At 38.7% G+C, this 18481-nt stretch overlaps 1 protein-coding gene across 2 annotated transcripts in view; it reads left to right on the top strand.

Moving 5' to 3' along the window:
• The window catches only part of CUL1 (cullin 1), an 82710-nt gene that overhangs the window by 47410 nt on the left and 16819 nt on the right, over positions 1-18481 (top strand). For both annotated transcript variants that reach the window (XM_054019113.1, XM_054019114.1), the window contains exons 7-9: positions 5123-5286; positions 12777-12939; positions 16296-16426. In XM_054019113.1, the coding sequence (XP_053875088.1) occupies positions 5123-5286; positions 12777-12939; positions 16296-16426 (458 nt within the window). The remainder of the gene's footprint in view (positions 1-5122; positions 5287-12776; positions 12940-16295; positions 16427-18481) is intronic.

Here is an 18481-nt window from a genome sequence, read left to right as displayed (position 1 = left end):
CAATCCATCCTTAACCAAAGCAGAAAAGCTGTTACTCAGGAAAATGGAAGAATTTCTTTTCTTGGGTTCACAAAGAGTCTCGTCTCCAGAATCTGCTGGATCTCTTCTGTCTTAGAGTATCTGCTTATACTTAAGTCTTCAGGTCTTGTGCTCAATTCTCTGCGAGTGTATTTAGCAGTGGTCATCACTTTCCATCCTCCAGTGGACAACAGTACAATATTCACTCATCCTGTCATAACTAGATTTCTGAAGGGGATTCTTAAATCCTTTCAACCATTAGTGAAGTTTACACATCGGTGGGACCTCAATTTTGTTTTATTGTCACTCACTAACCCCCGCTTTGAGCCTCTAGACACACGCTCTGTGGCCCATCTCCATTCACAGCTCTGTGGCCCATCTCCATCTTCCATGGCTTCACTCCATGAAGGTGGCCTTCCTAATACCTATGACGTCAGCCAGAAGAGTCAGTGAGCGCGGAGCGCTCCTGGTGCACCAACCATTATAATTCTTTCTATAGAGAAAAGGTCTTGTTATGACCTCACCCTAGATTCTTTCCTAAAGTAGTTTCCAAGTTTCATGCGAATCAGGTAATCCACTTGCTTCAGATGAAGAGAGATGGTATTCCGTAGATATCTCTAAGGACTTTAGCTTTTTATTTGCAAAGAATGAAGGATGTTAGAAAGATACCTTAACTATTTGTTTCCATAGCAGAGAGATCAAGGGGTCAAACTATATCAAGGCAGAGACTTTCAAAATGAATCTCAGGTTGTATTACCCTTTCTTACCAACTAGCTTATATTCCCTCTCCAGAGGGGCGGTGAAGCTACTTCAGCTGCATTGCTGAGAGATATAGCCTTCCTAGAGATATGTAGGGCAGCTTTTTGGAGGTCTTCATATACCTTCACGAGACATTATGTTCTGGTCCAGTCAATAACTGTGGATACAGCTGTGAGGGCAGCAGTACTACAGTCAACTACACTTCTGTGTTCTTTTACCCACCCCATCTCACCACTGCTTGTTAATCTCCCACGTGTGGAATACACACAGGGACCATTTCTTGACAGAAGAAATGGAGGTTACTTACTGTAACTGGAGGTTCTTCAAGATGTGTACTCTACTACCCACCCTCCGTCCTCCGTGCTGCAGAATGTTTGAACTACAGTAAGAATTGGAAACTGGAGTGATGTCGGCCCACACAACCTTTTCTGCCTTCTGTTTGGAGCATGAGAAGAGCTACGGCTCGTGTGCGGGACAACAGGCACTGCTTGCAAAAAATTCTGCACTCAGGCATGTCGTACACATGGTATCGCATGTGTGGAATACTGATATGGGCCACACACCTCAAAGAACCGCCAGTTAAAAGTAATAATCTCCATTTCATTGTTACCAAGAAATTATTTAAGAAGACTGTGCTGTAGTTAGAACAAAAATGTTGTTTTGGAACAAAAATATGAGCTGCAACACAAACATGGATTTTTTTTTTCATTTGCATTAAATTCTGATATTGTGCCCTACAGGGGAGTGAATGAATGTTAATTTGTGTGTGTGCCTAATTTATTTATCCAAACAATCTGTAAGTTTTTAAAAGAAAATTCCTTTTTGACATGAATAATGTGAAAGGCATTTGAGCTAGTTTCTGTGATACACACTATGGAAACCATAATGTCATACAGTTTCCATAATTATTAATTATTTATAGTAATATCTGCTTACAAAGCTAAATTTCAGTGTTCCCCATGCAACTGCCTTATATTTCAGATGCACAATAAAAATACCTTACATGGTTTTTAAAGCGGTGGCTCTCGACTTTTCCAGACTACTGTACTCCTTTCAGGAGTCTGATTTGTTTTGCATACCCCCAGGTTTCACTTCGCCTAAAAACTACTTGCTTGCAAAGTCAGACCTAAAAATACAAAAGTGTCACCGCACATTGTTACTAAAAAAATGCTTACTTTCTAATTTTTACTACATAATTATAAAATAAATCCATTGGAATATAAATATTGTACTTGCATTTCAGTGTATAGTATCTATAGCAGTATAAACAAGTCATTGTATGAAATTTTAGTTTGTACTGACTTTGCTAGTGCTTTTTATATAGCCTGTTGTAAAACTAGGCAAATAGCTAGATGAATTGATGTACTCCCTGGAAGACCTCTGCATACCCCCAGAGATACGCATACCCCTGGTTGAGAACTACTGTTTTAAAGTATTAAACTTCATTTACATGTTAAGCATTAAAAATTTCTTTGTTAAACCCATATTAAATTACTGTAATGGCTGTCAAGAATATGCAAAAAATTCCACAAAGAGCTTATTCTTTTCAAACTCCTTCTTTTCGTATATACTCCATATAGTGGTTCCTTAACACTTTTAAAGAATAGAGCTTAACTAATTTTAAAGTACTGTTTTCCTTAACACACAATGCAAACAAATTGTACACCTGTCTCACTGGATTCACTATTATGAGAAAATTAATTGCACTTCTCGTCTATTTTAGTTTTCTCTGTCAGTGCTTTAAATATTCTGGTTATAAGTGCTATAACCATAGATCTTTTATGAAGGTCTAAATTGTGCTTTGGTAAGAAATACTAGAAATACTAATTCTGTTAAAAGTCCCTGGGTCTTTTGCCTGCCTTGTTTCAGTTCTTCCTGGGTTTTCTGCCCTGTAACTTGGTTTTGAAGATAAAACTGGGTTGTCTAGGCTGGTTTTAGTACTAATCCTAGATGTTTGGGGATTTTTTTCCCCCCCTCAATATTTCCAAAGATTTTTCAGAAATTTTTCCATGAAGCATCTGGTGCTTTGTATATCATTATATAATGCAAATTTCACAATCCTCCTTGTAGTGTATATCTATTAAATGTATTTCATAATTGTCAAACATTGCTCATCCTCACTCTTGCTAAATTGCAAAAAAAGAGTAGTCTCTTTCTGTGTTTCAGCAAATTTAATAGTAGTACACTGGAGTGTGTTCTTCTGTATTATTATGACTTCATTATTTTTATAAAATAAATTGCAACTACTAATATATTCTGAACCATGTATGTGTATATAATGCGCATACATACATATTCTAATATAACTTACACATAATTTGTCAGAAATAATGGGCTGAGTACATCATCTTTTTCTAATTATCTGTTCAGTGACTAAACTCAAAAGCCCATACATTTCAGTGTCTACAAACTATAAGAGTCTGATGTTCACTTTTTATCTTAAAAAAATTATTTAGGCCCTGATTCCATGAGCTGCTTTCTGCTGCCCGTGCAGAGGCTATTGAATAAGTCAATGTCTCTGCCCAGGTGAAGCAGCTTGTTGGATCAGGGCATTAATCTTTTACTCTGACATTATGAACAACTTATAGAAAAAGTTAGCAATTCTCTTTTATGATTTATTATTGGGTAAACATTTGGAAGAACTATAATGTTCCCAGTTGCCTTCTTTACAGAAAAATATATAGTGGGATTTCTTTGTAGAATAACCAAGAACATAGAACATCATTGCTGTCTTAAGAATTTAAGAAAGGGTGTATTTAGCGTTAGTGGGAGTTGAGTGGCTCATTTCCCTACACATTGCTGGAAAATTTGTCATTGTGCTTAATATTAAAATTAGGAGATCATTCAAATATAGATTTGGTTTCTTACTTTTGTCTTCTCTCACTGTTGCGTTCTCAAATGCATATTTTCAAAATGGAAGGGGAAAAGGAAAACTTTACTTACTATGAAGTGGTGGGGTTTTTCCTTTTCCTTTGGCTTTAGTTAACATAGAAGCATCTATTTATTTCTCTCTTGTCCCCGGCCCCACCCTCCCACCCCAAAGTTTATTTCTTCTTGCCCTTTTGCTTATGTGCATCTTTTGTAGTTCCTTGTCATCTTTTCATATATTTCTTCTTTCCTCCCCTTCCCCCCCCAAATCTCCCAGTTCACACATTTTTCTCCCACAGCCTTTGGTTTGTGTTTTTCCCCCAACTCTTTATGATCAGGTAATTCCCATTTTCTTTCAAACTCCTCAGAGGAGGGAAGTGTTCCTGTAGTACAATCAGCAGCTTGAAGCTGACCAAGGCATACAGTCCTGGCTAATTTTTATATTGCTGCCTTTGCCAGCTTCTCTAGGAAAACACATTTTTTCAGGGCTGCACTCTTTATGGGGTTCTCACAATTAATTGACTTAGAAAATGTGAAGTGGCATAAGAGAATATGATGATCCTGTTCTGTTTAAATTCCTGATAACTGCATGTCACAGTATTTTCATACATTGGGATAGGTTAAGGACATCCTTTTACTTACAGTTCTGATTTTCCTTATATAGTGGATTTGTCAGACTTTTGAACTCAGCTGAAGTTCAGGTTTGTGTGAAGTAACTATTAATTTTCAGGAACTGTTTTCTTCTCTTTTTGCATAGCACCTACTACAATGGGATCCTGTTCCATGACTGGGGCTATGTCTACACTACCGCCATAAGTCGACCTACGCTACGCATCTCCAGCTACATGAATAATGTGGCTGAAGTTGATGTACCTTAGGTTGAGTTACCGCGGGGTCTACACCACGGGGAGTCAACAGGAGAAACTTTCCTGTCAACTTACCTCACTCTTCTCGTCAGGGGTAGAGTACAGGGGTCAACTGGAGAGCAATCTGCTGTCAATTTGGCGGGTCTTCACTAGACCCGTAAATCAACCGCTGGTGGTCGATCCCAACTGTAGTGTAGACATAGCCTAGGGCTCTTAAATGCTATAATTCAAATGATTGATTAAATAAAGACCACTTTATTCACTAGTTGAAATATATACCTGTCTCAAGGAAGATGAGCAAGAGGCTAAAGGAATACCTTTGTTCCAAAGGTCAAGTTGTGAAAATCAATTTGAGTTTTTATTTAGATGAAAACTGTAAGCACACATTGTCAACCACAATTTCATCTATCCTTAATGAAGTTGTTTGAATTAAATTTTTTATACAGAATAGATTCCTGATTAATTGGGGCGTCTTTTGGTGCACATTATTGGTATAGAATTAAGGATGCACTTCTGGGATTTATAATTAATTGCATAGAGAACTAAACACTCAGTGTACAGTAGATCATTTAACAGAGGATAAATTAATCATTGTGTACTTTGTTTTTTAGTGGAACTGGGACTGAATGAAGATGATGCATTTGCAAAGGGACCTACACTAACTGTCTATAAAGAGTCTTTTGAATCTCAGTTTCTTGCTGACACAGAGAGGTTTTATACAAGAGAAAGTACTGAATTCTTGCAACAGAACCCAGTCACAGAATACATGAAAAAGGTGAGCTATTATTAAGTAGCTGGAGTTCAGTGCTTATTTCCTGGATCCGGCTGTCCATTAGAGGTAAGCACTAATGTAGATATTTGAGTTCTTAAGATGCTAATTATTGTAGTAAAATAAAAACTATTCGCTGTCTTTCCAGTGCCATTTGGACAGAGATGTTCTTATTCCTATCTTTGTTGCTCTTAGCTGGTTTGATATTCCTCCCTCTTCAATATATTTACAGTGATTTGAAACTCTCCTTAATGGGCAAAGCAAAAGAGGTGATGGAATAAATTCAGATGCGTCAAAGGCCTGTCAAATTTTCCAGTGAAAAAGCTATTAACTATGTCTCGGGGTCTACAGGCTCATGGGTTCAGTTCCAGCACTGGAAGCTGGCCTCATAAACAGTACCGAAAGGCCTGCACTATTGGGCCTTACCTTCATTGGCCAGGCAAAATCCCCTTTTCATTGAGAAGCAGGTTTTAGGGAAAGTTCAGCAGAATTCTCTTTGAGAGCATTTGTTAATCCAGCATGGGAGGGAGAGGTCTTTTTTGCTTGGTTTGCAGTGTGAAGATATTTCAGATGCCGCTTCCCCAATGGCCCAAGTATATTGCTGCTGACAATATATTGTCTCCTCTTTTGACATTAAAACAAGTCAGTGACATTCTTTGTGATTTTTTGCTTTAATTGATGCCTATCATCTGCACTCTTTATTCTGCCAAGCTTCAAAGAGTAATTGTGCAGCCTATTAGCTGATATACGCATCGAAATGGCAGATAGTAATGTGCCCTGAATCTGGTGACCACTTTGTTGTGACTTGGTTCGCTCAAATCCTTTGTCCTGCCTGCAGCTGAAATCCATATGGACTCCCAAAATGATTGAGGCTCATGTGTGGAGGATGAAATGTGAGTGCAAACCTGAAGAGGGCTGAATATTGCATTCTAAAATCATTGCTTGGTTTAGGATTGAAGCGATCTCCACCAAAACTTGCCTTTCTTTTTAATAGACAAAGGTCCAGATCCTCAAAGATTCTTAGGTCTTGATCTGCTCATTGTTGCTATCCCTAACTTCTTGTTGCTTAGGGGGATCATTGGTCTTGAGGTAGGTGCCTAGGGTCTCTATACAATGCAAATGGAGATTTACGCACCTAAGTAAGGGATCCTCAGAAGTCAGCAAGCTGAGCTGTGAGCTACCTAACTTAGCCAGAGTGAAGCTGAGGAGAAGGGCTTAGATGCCTAGCAGCTCACCAGGTGCACCTGACTAATGGGCCACAGATAGGCACCTCCCTCTGCTCAGGATCCTTAGCTGCAAAGCCTCTCCTGGAGTTAGGCATCTAAGCCGGGTTAGCCACTTAGGTAGCCTGTGCCTAGCAGCCAAAACTGTCTCTTGGTCTTCTGCTCGATACTTGTATCATGCGTGCTCCACATTCTGTGTGCCTCTGGCTGTCTTGTGTAGGCACTAGGCTGCCCAGCTATCTGGTTCGTGGCCTGCATCTGGACCTTCTGCTTCAAGGTCTGACAGGTATTCGGTCTTAGGTCTGCTCAGAGCCCACCTGTGGGACTGAGCCCCACTGGTGAAATAGGTGTTCCCCTGCCTAGTTTGAGAATGCCCTAGGCTGTTACTGGAAGATTTGATTAGATTATCCTATACCAGTGATGTTGCCTAAAAACACTGGTTTTGATTTAAAATCTCAATTCTTATTTTATCTAAACCGGTAACCAAGGTTGTGGCCTGCCCTAAAGGAATTGCCAGGGAAAGCCACAGCTAGATTGCTTTCCCTTGAAAGGACATGGATACAGCCCTCCGATCAAGAATAGACAATCTGCAGTAAATTTTTGAAAACAAAGATATTTTATTTAGATGTGAGTGGTTACAGTAGAAGAATAGAGATAGATATAAGGATTATAGTTAAAAGAATGAATGGCACTACAATACAATAACAATAACAATACAATCATTCACTTAATACTCTATAACATAACTATGACAGTTTCGGTCACAGAGACCCCCTTGGGACTGTCACCTGATGTGCTAAAACTACCTCTGAACCTGTTTTCTTTGATGGCTTGGGACTCCAGAACCCTGTCTTGTTGAGCCAAACACACTAGCCTGCTGCAACACAGACCCCGAGTCTGAACCACGCCCCCAAAGCTGCAGACTTAAATGAAAACAGCTCAGCAAGTACTCCTGTTTCCAGCACCCAGACACCCAGCTCTCAATGGGATCCAAACCCCAAATAAATCCGTTTTACTCTGTATAAAGCTTATACAGGGTAAACTCATAAATTGTCCGCCCTCTATAACACTGATAGAGAGAGATGCACAGCTGTTTGCTCCCCCCAGGTATTAATCACTTACTCTGGGTTTGTTAATAAACAAAAGTGATTTTATTAAGTATAAAAAGTAGGATTTAAGTGGTTTCAAGTAATAACAGACAGAACAAAGTAAGTTACCAAGCAAAATAAATCAAAACACGCAAGTCTAAGCCTAATACATTTAAGAAACTCTATACAGATAAATTTCACCCTCAGAGATGTTCCAATAAGCTTCTTTCACAGACTAGACTTCTTAGTCTGGGCCCATCCTTTTCCCTGGTACAGTTCTTGTTAATTCCAGCTCAGGTGGTAATTAAGGATTTTTCTCATGACTGGCCACCCCCTTTGTTTTGTTCCACCCCCTTTTATATCTTTGGCACAAGGCGGGAATCCTTTGTCTCTCTCTGGGTTCCCACCCTTCCTTCTAAATAGAAAAGCACCAGGTTTACGATGGATTCCAATATCATGTGACATATTCACATGTCCTGTGTGACTTCATTACCCATGGCTGGCACACACCTATACAGGAAGGCTTACAAGTAAACAGAGCCATTTACAACCAATTATCCTAGTTAATGGGAGCCATCAAGATTCCAAGCCACCATTAATGGCCAACACTTTGTATAATTACAATAGGACTTCAGAGTAATACTTCATATTTCTAGCTTCAGATACAAGAATGATACATTCATACAAATAGGACGACACAGTAGATCATAAGTTTTGTAAGGATACCTTATAAGAGACCTTTTGCATAAAGCATATTCTAGTTATTTATAGTCACACTCAGCATATTTCCATAAAACATATGGAGGGCAACGTCACAGTAACTATAATAATCATATAATAATATGTTAGTTAGACATTCAGTACCAAATACTTAATACTAAACTAAACATCTGCTGGCCGGGTGGTTACTTGATGGGTAGGGGAAGATCTCATTCAGACCCCAGACAGCCAGCTTTATTTACAAACGAAACCAATACATTCTTGGATAGTAAATAAAAGAAGGATTAAACTTACAAAAGCTTTCTTAAAATCTCTGAGACCGTTTTTGGTCCTTCTGCTCTGTCACAGTTAGAGTGCGACGACTGCCGGTGGCTATTTCTTTGCCAGCTGTTGACTGCTGTCGCCGGTGGTCTCTAGCTGCTAGCTCCTGTGTTGAGCGGCTGCCTGTTCCTGAGATAAAACAGCTCCTCCGGTAGAAGAGACGGAAGCCCATTTGGTAGCTGCGGCCGTGGCCCCCGGCTGGCTGGGTAATGGAAGCAGCCATTGTCTGGAGCAACCTTGGAATTCTGCGGTTGCTGCTGCTGCTATAGCTGCTTTTCAGGCAGCTCTCTCTTTGCAGGGCTCCGCTGAGGCTTCTGCCACTGTTGCTTAAGCGTTGTCACCTTTTCAACTGTCTTGCAGCCTCTTCTTTCCTCCTGATCCCACTGCAGGGTTTAGCCTGCTGGCTGTCACCCTTATATACAACTTGGTCACCCAGGCTCAGCCAATCAACTTCTAGATTTTTGCTGGCTCTGTGCCAGGCTACCCCCAGTCACGTGTACCAATATGTGACTAGTACCTCCTCCTTCTCCTCACCGGAAGTCCCATGTATTCCTGTGGGCTACGATATATTCCTGTGGGGGGTTTTCAGCTGACCTGTGGATGACCCCTAGCTACTTCCTGTTTGGAAGCCCCATGTATTCTTATGGGCTATAATGTAGCTCTATGGGATTTTGCTGAAGTGGAATTTACCATTGCATCACAGGAAGTGAAATTATTACATCATAGGTAATGGACCCCATGTGCCTTAGAAATGGAATCTTCCATTACATCATCCTCCATTACTGGATATTCTAATTTATACTACAATTAATTTCTAGTTAATTAAAGATTTATTCTTAAAACTAATTACTAGTCTAAGCATCCCAAAGGGGCCTGACACTTCCACTACTCTTTTATGTCCAATTAAGCAAGTTATATTTTTTCCAATTTTAAACCTCCTCCTGAGGTTTTTCTGCAAACCTTCCTTTTTAAGGTAATTTGAACAACTGAGGCAAAATCTTTCATCACAAGGGGTCCTGAGTAATTTCATTTTACCTAGGGCTCCAAGTTGCTCATTAGCTGTGGGGAAACATCAGGGCTTTGTTGCTTTGCAAATGCCAACTAGTAGAATTTTAGGTGGCATGGGGATTTAGGTGCCAACTGAGGGGTGGTTTTGGAAGTGTCAGTGGCACCTAAATGGTGTACATAAGCCCTGGAGACTACACTGAAAAAACGCAAGGAAAACAACCATCAAATCACTTCCTTACCAAACTGGTTCCCATAGAAGTGGATTATTAAATCTATCTTTTCTAGATCTTCTAGGGGAATGGACCCTACAAAATTGTTCCAATCAAGAACTGAAATTCTTGGATAGTTTCATTGGCAAGTCTCTCTCAGACAATTAGGAACAAGTTTGATAAAGTTTCTTTGACAATTTCCAGCCTGGTTCCTTGGGTCAGTCTTATTGTATGCAGAATAAATTAGATTTTGTTTTTTCTCAGATAATGGTTGTTATATTGACTTCAGTAAATTCCCCCACTCTTCAAAGTGATCCTGTCTTCCTTCCCAGAGTTTTTTGTGTACTCTAATGCAGTGGTTCTCAAACTAGGGCCGCCGCTTGTTCAGGGAAAGCCCCTGGCAGACTGGGCCGGTTTGTTTACCTGCCGCGTCTGCAGGTTCGGCCGATCGTGGCTCCCACTGGCCGCGGTTTGCTGGTCCAGGCCAATGGGGGCTGCAGGAAGCGGGGCGGGCCGAGGGACTTGGTGGCTGCCCTTTCTGCAGCCCCCATTGGCCTGGAGTGGTGAACCGCGGCCAGTGGGAGCTGCGATTGGCCAAACCTGTGGACGTGGCAGGTAAACAAACCAGCCTGGCCAGCAAGGGGCTTTCCCTGAACAAGCGGCGGCCCTAGTTTGAGAACCACTGCTCTAATGAAAACATGTTTATGTGCTTTGGAACCATGGTCCTAGTTATAGTTATATCAAGAGCACTCTCAATTCCATTTCATTATACCTCATAGACTGGAAGGAGGTAGCTTGGTCCTTGATTTTAAAATGGATGATCTACAAAAATTTCAAAATGGATACATTAAAAGCCATCCTAGCATCATTGGATTTGCGGTAGTTACTGAGTGTCAGTCAACTTCATAAACATCTGTCTTCATGTTCCAATAATTGTTGAATCAGCGATTCCTGTTTCCCTATTGATTTATTGCCCTGGCTTTGTCTGGCCTCCCTAAATAATAATAATAAAAAAAAAAAAGAGAGAGAGAGAGAACACCACACACAAATAAAAAGAGAGGCAGTATTAGCTACAGCACTGAAGAGTGAAGGAATCCCAGTACAGTAATTCCCAATCTAGACGATGGGTTCATCCAGGCTTCCTCACTGCAGGACATCAAAAAAGCTGTCAGAAGGTCATTGCAGCTATTTCAAGAACCAGGGTTTAGTGGCAAATTTACAGAATTTAACAGGATCCCAGACAACCTTGGAGGCCTGAAAATTACACCGAAGGATACTTGTTCCCCTCCAAGATGATGATATTAAGCATGGAGAGAGATGAAAGCTCTCCAAGGGCAGAGGAAATCTTTAGAAAGGAAATGCACAGCCTCACTGGGAATCATAGTCTGAGGGCAAATTCTAACACTCTGGGTCCACGACCACCTTCACCATCTTAATTTCTCCTCACAGAGGACGTTCCAGCATGGAAATCAAATTCCGAATCCCAGCTGAACAGCCCTCATAAGAATTCAGCTGACAAAACCAAAAAAACTGCACATTAGACACCAGTCTAATGGGGGATGGAACACACACAACACATGCAGACCAAGGGATGTGGCCCAGTATGCAATTGGGCTAGATACTCGATCACTGAAATAAATTTCTTCTCCACTAATTCTTTTCTATGCTCTGGCTACACTGATAGAAATACCCACACAAGTTATCAGAACTGTTTAGTTGTGATTAGGTATTAGATTATTTCTCCTGCTTTTTCCTCTTCAGTGTGTATATATAGTGTCCTTGGAGTATTCAGACTCCAACATCGCAGGAGGATTAATTTTTTCTCTGTTTCTTAATCAGACGATCCTTATGCTCATATACTTGGTGATTTGTGCAATATAAATGCCTGGAACAGAACCATTCTCCCCATAATTACTTACTCAGATGGTAAATTGGAATACAGTTAAGCAGTTTTCTGCTGTGTAAGGCATCAATTGAGACAGACATGAAGAGGTGCAAGGAAGGCTGTTGCAAGCCACCTAGCTAAATATCAGCAAAGGGACTTGAAACAATCATCTATATTGGTAAAGTGAGACTACAAAAAGCAATTTGCACTTGATTGACTCACATATATATGAATAAACTTGTCTTCTAATTTCCCTTCTATTGTGATGGATTTTTTAAATAAAAATATCAGTAATCTGCAGTGGGGAGCCACACGTGTCCCATCATCTAACATACTGTTCTTACAGATTGATCATAAAGAGAACCTTGAGCACATTCTACAAACAAAATAGAGATAAATTGGTGGCTGTATAAACAAATTCAGTTTTACATTTTGGAATAAACACTATTTCCCTAGTGACAGTTAGGATTTTGGATCGGCAGAAACATATATATGGAAGGCTCCATAGGTCAAAATAAATGCTGGTGCAGTTTATGAATTTGGGAATGTTTTAGTAATCCTGTATATTTATGAACACTCAAATTAATTCTTGTTGTGCACATACTGTAAAATTGTCTATTTTTGTCTGTTAATTTTTGTGTAAGTATGTAGGGCCTTCTGTTCATGTTTATTTTTAACAGAGCACTGGAAAGCCAGATGTCTTAAACTCTACAGGTGCTCTGCCTTGGTTGCTTTCTCTTTTTTTAACTTTTGCTCTTCAGCAGCATAGGATGAAAATATTTTCTCAATGACGTTTTTCCGTTTCAACAGATTAAGATATAAAATTAATGACATGAACACTAACACACAATATTACATATAAATAAAAAGGAGTCACATTATTTTTCCTGTGAGAACTATATTCTCTTATTTAACTAGACAACTATGATGTTATATCAACATACTTTTTTTTTTTTTTAACTCTGTTTACACTGTAGTCATTAGTTTTACTGCTGTTCTATCTCGGCTGTTCTATGTTAGTACATGTATCTTTGTTCTGTAGGCAGAAGCTCGTCTTTTGGAGGAACAGCGTAGAGTTCAGGTTTATCTCCATGAAAGCACGCAGGATGAATTAGCACGAAAATGCGAGCAAGTACTTATTGAAAAACACTTGGAGATTTTTCATACAGAGTTTCAGAACTTATTGGATGCTGACAAAAATGAAGGTGAGTTGGTTCAAATTTCAGTTTGGGAGTTTCTCAGAGATGATGCTCCTTAATGGTAATAGCGATCATAATATTGCTAACTTTGATGTCTTTGTTGGGGTTAACAGTAAATAAAGAAATTTGAAAATCTGAGAAATGGGAAATTTTAATAAAATGAAATCCATAGGATCAACTTGGTGGCTTCTCAAAATACTGGTTAGAATCACAGATGGAATGCATAAGAAAAAGGGGGGAAATGATTGCATGATAAGGTACAAGTAGTTTTCATTCAGGCAAAAAGAGATCCTTTTTATTAGAGGAAATGGGTCTGAAGTGATGCTTCTAGAAATGAATATAAACTTCACTAGATAATCTAAAATGGAGACTATAAGAGCTGAGAGAGAGAATTTGAGGAATAAATAGCCAAAGGATATTCTTGAGAAATTATTTGAAGTGTAATAGGTATAAGACTTCTGTGGGAGAGACAGTGGCTCTGCTAAATGCCAAGATTTAGTGTCTTGCAGAAGACACAGTCAAAGATCGGGACAGCAAAGTGATTTGTTTGTGTAGAACTCTTAACTGTAGATGTTGATGAAGAGGGTTACATCAATCTTGAGGTAAGCTTTACAGGAAATGAAGGTGGGCTCTGTTTGAAATAAAGATTTAAAAAAGAAAGCAATAGAACTGAATAAATGATACAATAAATCTCCAGAGCTGGAAGGTATTAATCTGAAAGTTCTGAAGAAATTTGAGTGAAGTAGCTGAGATAACATAAAGAAATAATTACTAAAAACAACTGTAATAGAAGAACAGAGTGGCCAACACTACTTATTTTTGTCAAAGGTACAAAGGGTTATCCGATGAAGGTAGGCCAGTGATTCCCTTCCTTCACTAGCGGAAGAAGAGCTAAGAAACCATTTATTTGTATTAAAAATATCCATACCTAAGATTAAAAAAAAAAAAAAAAAAGGACAAATCAGTGGGGTTAATTGATCAAAAAAATAAACTGTTGCTAGTTGAAAGTGTAGCTAAATTGGTGTACCCTAGTTACCTCTCAAAATAGCTGTTAAGTGACTGGCACTGTAAATCATACATTTCTTTCCCACCTAATTGAAGCAATTTTGCAATATATGGATACTGAGCAATAAGAAACTTAACGCCTTTTTAAAATCTAAATCCCTTCTGAAAATATAAATTTCTTCCCCAATCATGAAAAATTCTTTGTCTAATCATCCTTTAACTGACTTTAAAAAAAATTACTAAGTTTATAATGGTTCATGTGAGCTCTTTATATGTACCATATGGTGATAAATACCTTTTCTTAAAACATTTAGCGTGCATCTTTATCCACCTCACCAGTCTCTGTGCATTAATTTTACTGACCTCTATTATTCTAAATCTCTGAGCAGCTTTTAAACAGCTACCATTTTAAGTTTCCTTTCCTCTTAAACTGGTTCCACTTGCATAACTGACCATAATTGTTCCTTGATCTCTTTAAGCTCCAGTGTCTTGTGACTCAGCATGGCTAGAAACAGCTGCATTAACCAGGAATTCAAGCTTAATATAAATCATCTGTATCTAGCCCAGTCAAGTCTCAAGTCATTGGATCTAACCTCATGAAACATTGAAGCAAACTATTTTAGATTATCTTAAACTCAGCAATGAAAACTTTATATAACTACACACCGTAATATATTCTTTATAGTTCATTTCCTGGAAACATGCTGCCTTTGAGGTCCTCCATATATAAAGTATGTTAGGCACACTGTATTACAGACCACTCACTCTTGAAGTGTTGTGTAATTGCTTAAACATGATATGCAAGTAATAATACAGGACATGGTGTGCATTAATCAGCCGGTATCTAGGCACATCAGTAGAATTAATGCAGGAAATAATTATCTTTATTGGACACAGGATAGAAGATGACTTAGGAAAAATTACCTTATAAATCCATGAAAGCTTCAGCAAGCTTGTTGCATTTGTTTTCCATTTACTTCCAAGTATAGACAATATAATGCAACAGCCCTTGTTCCCTTACTTTTGGGATATGGCTAGCAACAGCATGAGTTACATTCTCACATAGCATTACTGTTCAGGTCCTCCAAAGATTTTACCAGGCTCCTGAAACAAAAAGAGGGAACTGAAGATCCGATATTCCTGATGTGTATATATAAAACTATTCAGAGAAACTTTTTCAGAATAAGTTTGAGACAGTCTTTATATATCATCCTGAAAGTTCACCAAGTTATAAGTAACTGAAAATAGAGTTATAATGGAAAGGGTTAGCCATCGTTAATATAGGAGTCACTACTGCTCCACGTGGTAATAAAGGAGCAATAAAGGGCACCATTTTTTGTGTGTTTTGTATTTTGGTATTAGCAAGCAATCCTACTGTCTTATCTCTCCATTTTATTTAACATCCAGTAATTTCAGGTTTCTAATAAATTGTTCAGAGGAGGACAATGAAGAGCAGATTGTTTTTCATCCTGTCACCTTGAGTTTTGTAGTGAGGCGCTTGACAATCATCCCTTTCTTTTTAGTTGGGCTTATAAAACAAAATATAGAATTTACTGAAACTTAGCAGTCATTGAATGTTTCCCCCTGAAACAAGGGGTTGGAGAGGCAGTAGCACTCCTTTGTAACAAAATTTCCAGATAACTCACTTTTTCAGGTTTCACTCCAAGGCCATGTCTACACTTGGTTTTTTTGCCTCCGATTTCCCACGGTTGCTAACGCTGTTTTGTTCCCACCAGTGGGAGCATTAGCGTGTTTTAAAAGAAAAGAAAGCTGCAGGTGGTTTCTGAGGTTTTAAGTACCATACTTGCTCTGAGCAGGATTACAGAATACAGTGCTTATGCTGGTGGCCAGCTGGAGCCCACGCTACATTAGCACTCCCACCACTGTTCCTACAGGTGGTGCTGAAACAGTGGTATGTATTATAGAAGACTTGGATGCAAAAAGGCCTAATTTACATACTCAGAGTTTAAAGTAAGTTGTATGACATATGACACCTCCTCTCAAATGTAGAAACTTTATGAAAACTAGACATAAGTTAACATTTACTGTAGTTTATATCTTGATCTTTGTTCTTGATTTGTGTGTAAGTGTACTAGAAGTAAGAAGTAGTTTAATCAGAATATTTTTAATTTTAGCAAGTTTTTGTTCTTCAGTGCCATCTAGTTCTTTGCACCACTCTGGAATTGTTTAGTGTAAATTGTTTGGCTTATTATGCGATAATACTTGCAAGTATGCATATGTTGACGAATGTGTGGCTCAGTTCTTTGGTCACTTGAAAAATGTAGAATTGGGGTGTTGGGAGAAAGGAAATCCTAGTGTTAATACAGATGAGAGAGATTGTCTTCCTTTTTTTCCAGACTTGGGACGCATGTATAACCTTGTATCTCGAATCCAGGATGGCCTCGGAGAGCTGAAAAAACTCTTGGAAACGCACATTCATAATCAGGGTCTAGCTGCTATTGAGAAATGTGGAGAAGCTGCTTTAAATGCAAGTATCTTTTCAGATGTAGTTTTGTATCTGACTGCTAACAGCTCATTTTATGAGAGGTGAATGCCTCTGATAGTCCTGTTGGGGACTAAATGGTTACAGTAGGTTGAAAATAAAATAACTGCAGTACAACTATACTATTGCTATTTTTTTTTTGCCAACCTCCTTCTTTTCCCCTTCACCCACTGCTCAATTTGTGCCTTCTTTTATGTTGACCCATTTGCTTGAACTAACCCTTTCAATAAATTCCTCCCTTTCAAAAACCATGAAACATGCCATTTCAAGAAGCATTCTAGGTCTAATGATCACATATTCTTTACTCTGTACAGCATCATATGTACTTGTGCCTCTCGACTTGTAAGCTTTTTAATGAATTTGTTTGCTCTTTTTTACCTGATGTGTACAGTATTATGTATGCTGAATGTGGTTATAGAAAATTGAGACAAGGTGGTTGAGGTAATACCTTTTATTGACCAACTTCTGTTGATGGAAGTGACAAGCTTTTGAGCTTCACAGAACTCCTTTTCAAGTCTGTAGCGCGCAAAAGCTTCTCCTTTCCACCAATAGAAGTTAGTTATTAGAATATATTGCCTCGCCCATCTGTGTGTCTCATATCCTCCATCTACAACAATTTACTAGTACAATCTTCTTAGTAAAGAAAGTAGTGCTGATTAATCATAATTGGAATTGTACAGAAATCATGTAATGAGGCACCTGAGTTCAATCCACAGAGGTTGAGATTGCTTCACAAAATAGTATTTAAATAAATTTAAACTAGGGCTGTCAAGCGACTAAAAAAATTAATCTCAATTAATCGCATGATTAAAAAGATTAATTGCACTGTTATCAATAGAATACCATTTATTTAAATATTTTTTGATGTTTTCTACATTTTCAAATATATTGATTTCAATTTCAACGCAGAATACGACGTACAGTGTTGACTATATATTTTTATTACAAGTGTTTGCACTGTAAAAAAAAAGTATTTCAGTTCACCTAATACAAGTACTGTAGTGCAATCTATTTATCATGAACGTTGAACTTACAAATGTAGAATTGAGTACCAAAAAAACCTGCATTCAAAAATAAAACGATCTAAAATTTTAGAGTCTGCAAGTCCACTCAGTCCTACTTCTTGTTCAGTAAATCGCTCAGACAAACAAGTTTGTTTACATTTGCAGGAGATAATGCTGCCCTCTTCTTGTTTACAATGTCACATGAAAGTGAGAACAGGTGTTCACATGGCACCGTTTTAGCCGGGATCGCAAGATATTTACATGCCAGATGCGCTAAAGATTCATATGTCCCATCATGCTTCAACCACCATTCCAGGGGACATGCGTCCATGCTGATGAAGGGTTCGGCTCGATAACAATCCAAAGCAGTGAGCACCAACGCATGTCCGTTTTCATCATCTGAGTCAAATGCCACCAGCAGAAGGCTGACTTTCTTTTTTGGTGGTTCGGGTTCTGTAGTTTCCCCATCAGAGTGTTGCTCTTTTAAAACTTCTGAAATCATGTTCCATACCTCGTCCCTCTCAGATTTTGGGTCGAGTGCTGTAGCTGTCTTTAGAAATCTCACATTGGTACCTTCTTTGCGTTTTGTCAAATCTGCAGTGAAATTGTTCTTAAAACAATATGTACTGGATCATCGTCTGAGACTGCTATTACATGAAATAGGTGGCAGAATGTGGGTAAAACAGAGCAGGAGACATACAGCTCTCCCCCAAGGAGTTCAGTCACAAATGTAATTAACACATTATTTTTTTAACGAGCATCCTCAGCATGGAAGCCTGTCCTCTGGAATGGTGGCCGAAGCACAAGGGGCATATGAATGTTCAGCATATCTGGCACGTAAATACCTCGAAATGCCAGCTACAAAAGTGCCATGCAATTGCCTGTTCTCACTTTCTGGTGACTTTGTAAATAAGAAGAGGACAGCATTATCTCCTGCAAATATAAGCAAATTTGTTTGTCCTAGAGATACAAGAAGTAGGACTTAATGAACTTATAGGCTCTGAAGTTTTACATTGTTTTGTTTGTTTTTGAGTGC

The sequence above is a fragment of the Malaclemys terrapin genome, chromosome 2 (genome assembly GCF_027887155.1).
Source record: "Malaclemys terrapin pileata isolate rMalTer1 chromosome 2, rMalTer1.hap1, whole genome shotgun sequence".
NCBI classification, from domain to species: Eukaryota; Metazoa; Chordata; order Testudines; family Emydidae; genus Malaclemys; species Malaclemys terrapin.
This window is presented reverse-complemented; position numbering and strand designations above follow the sequence as displayed.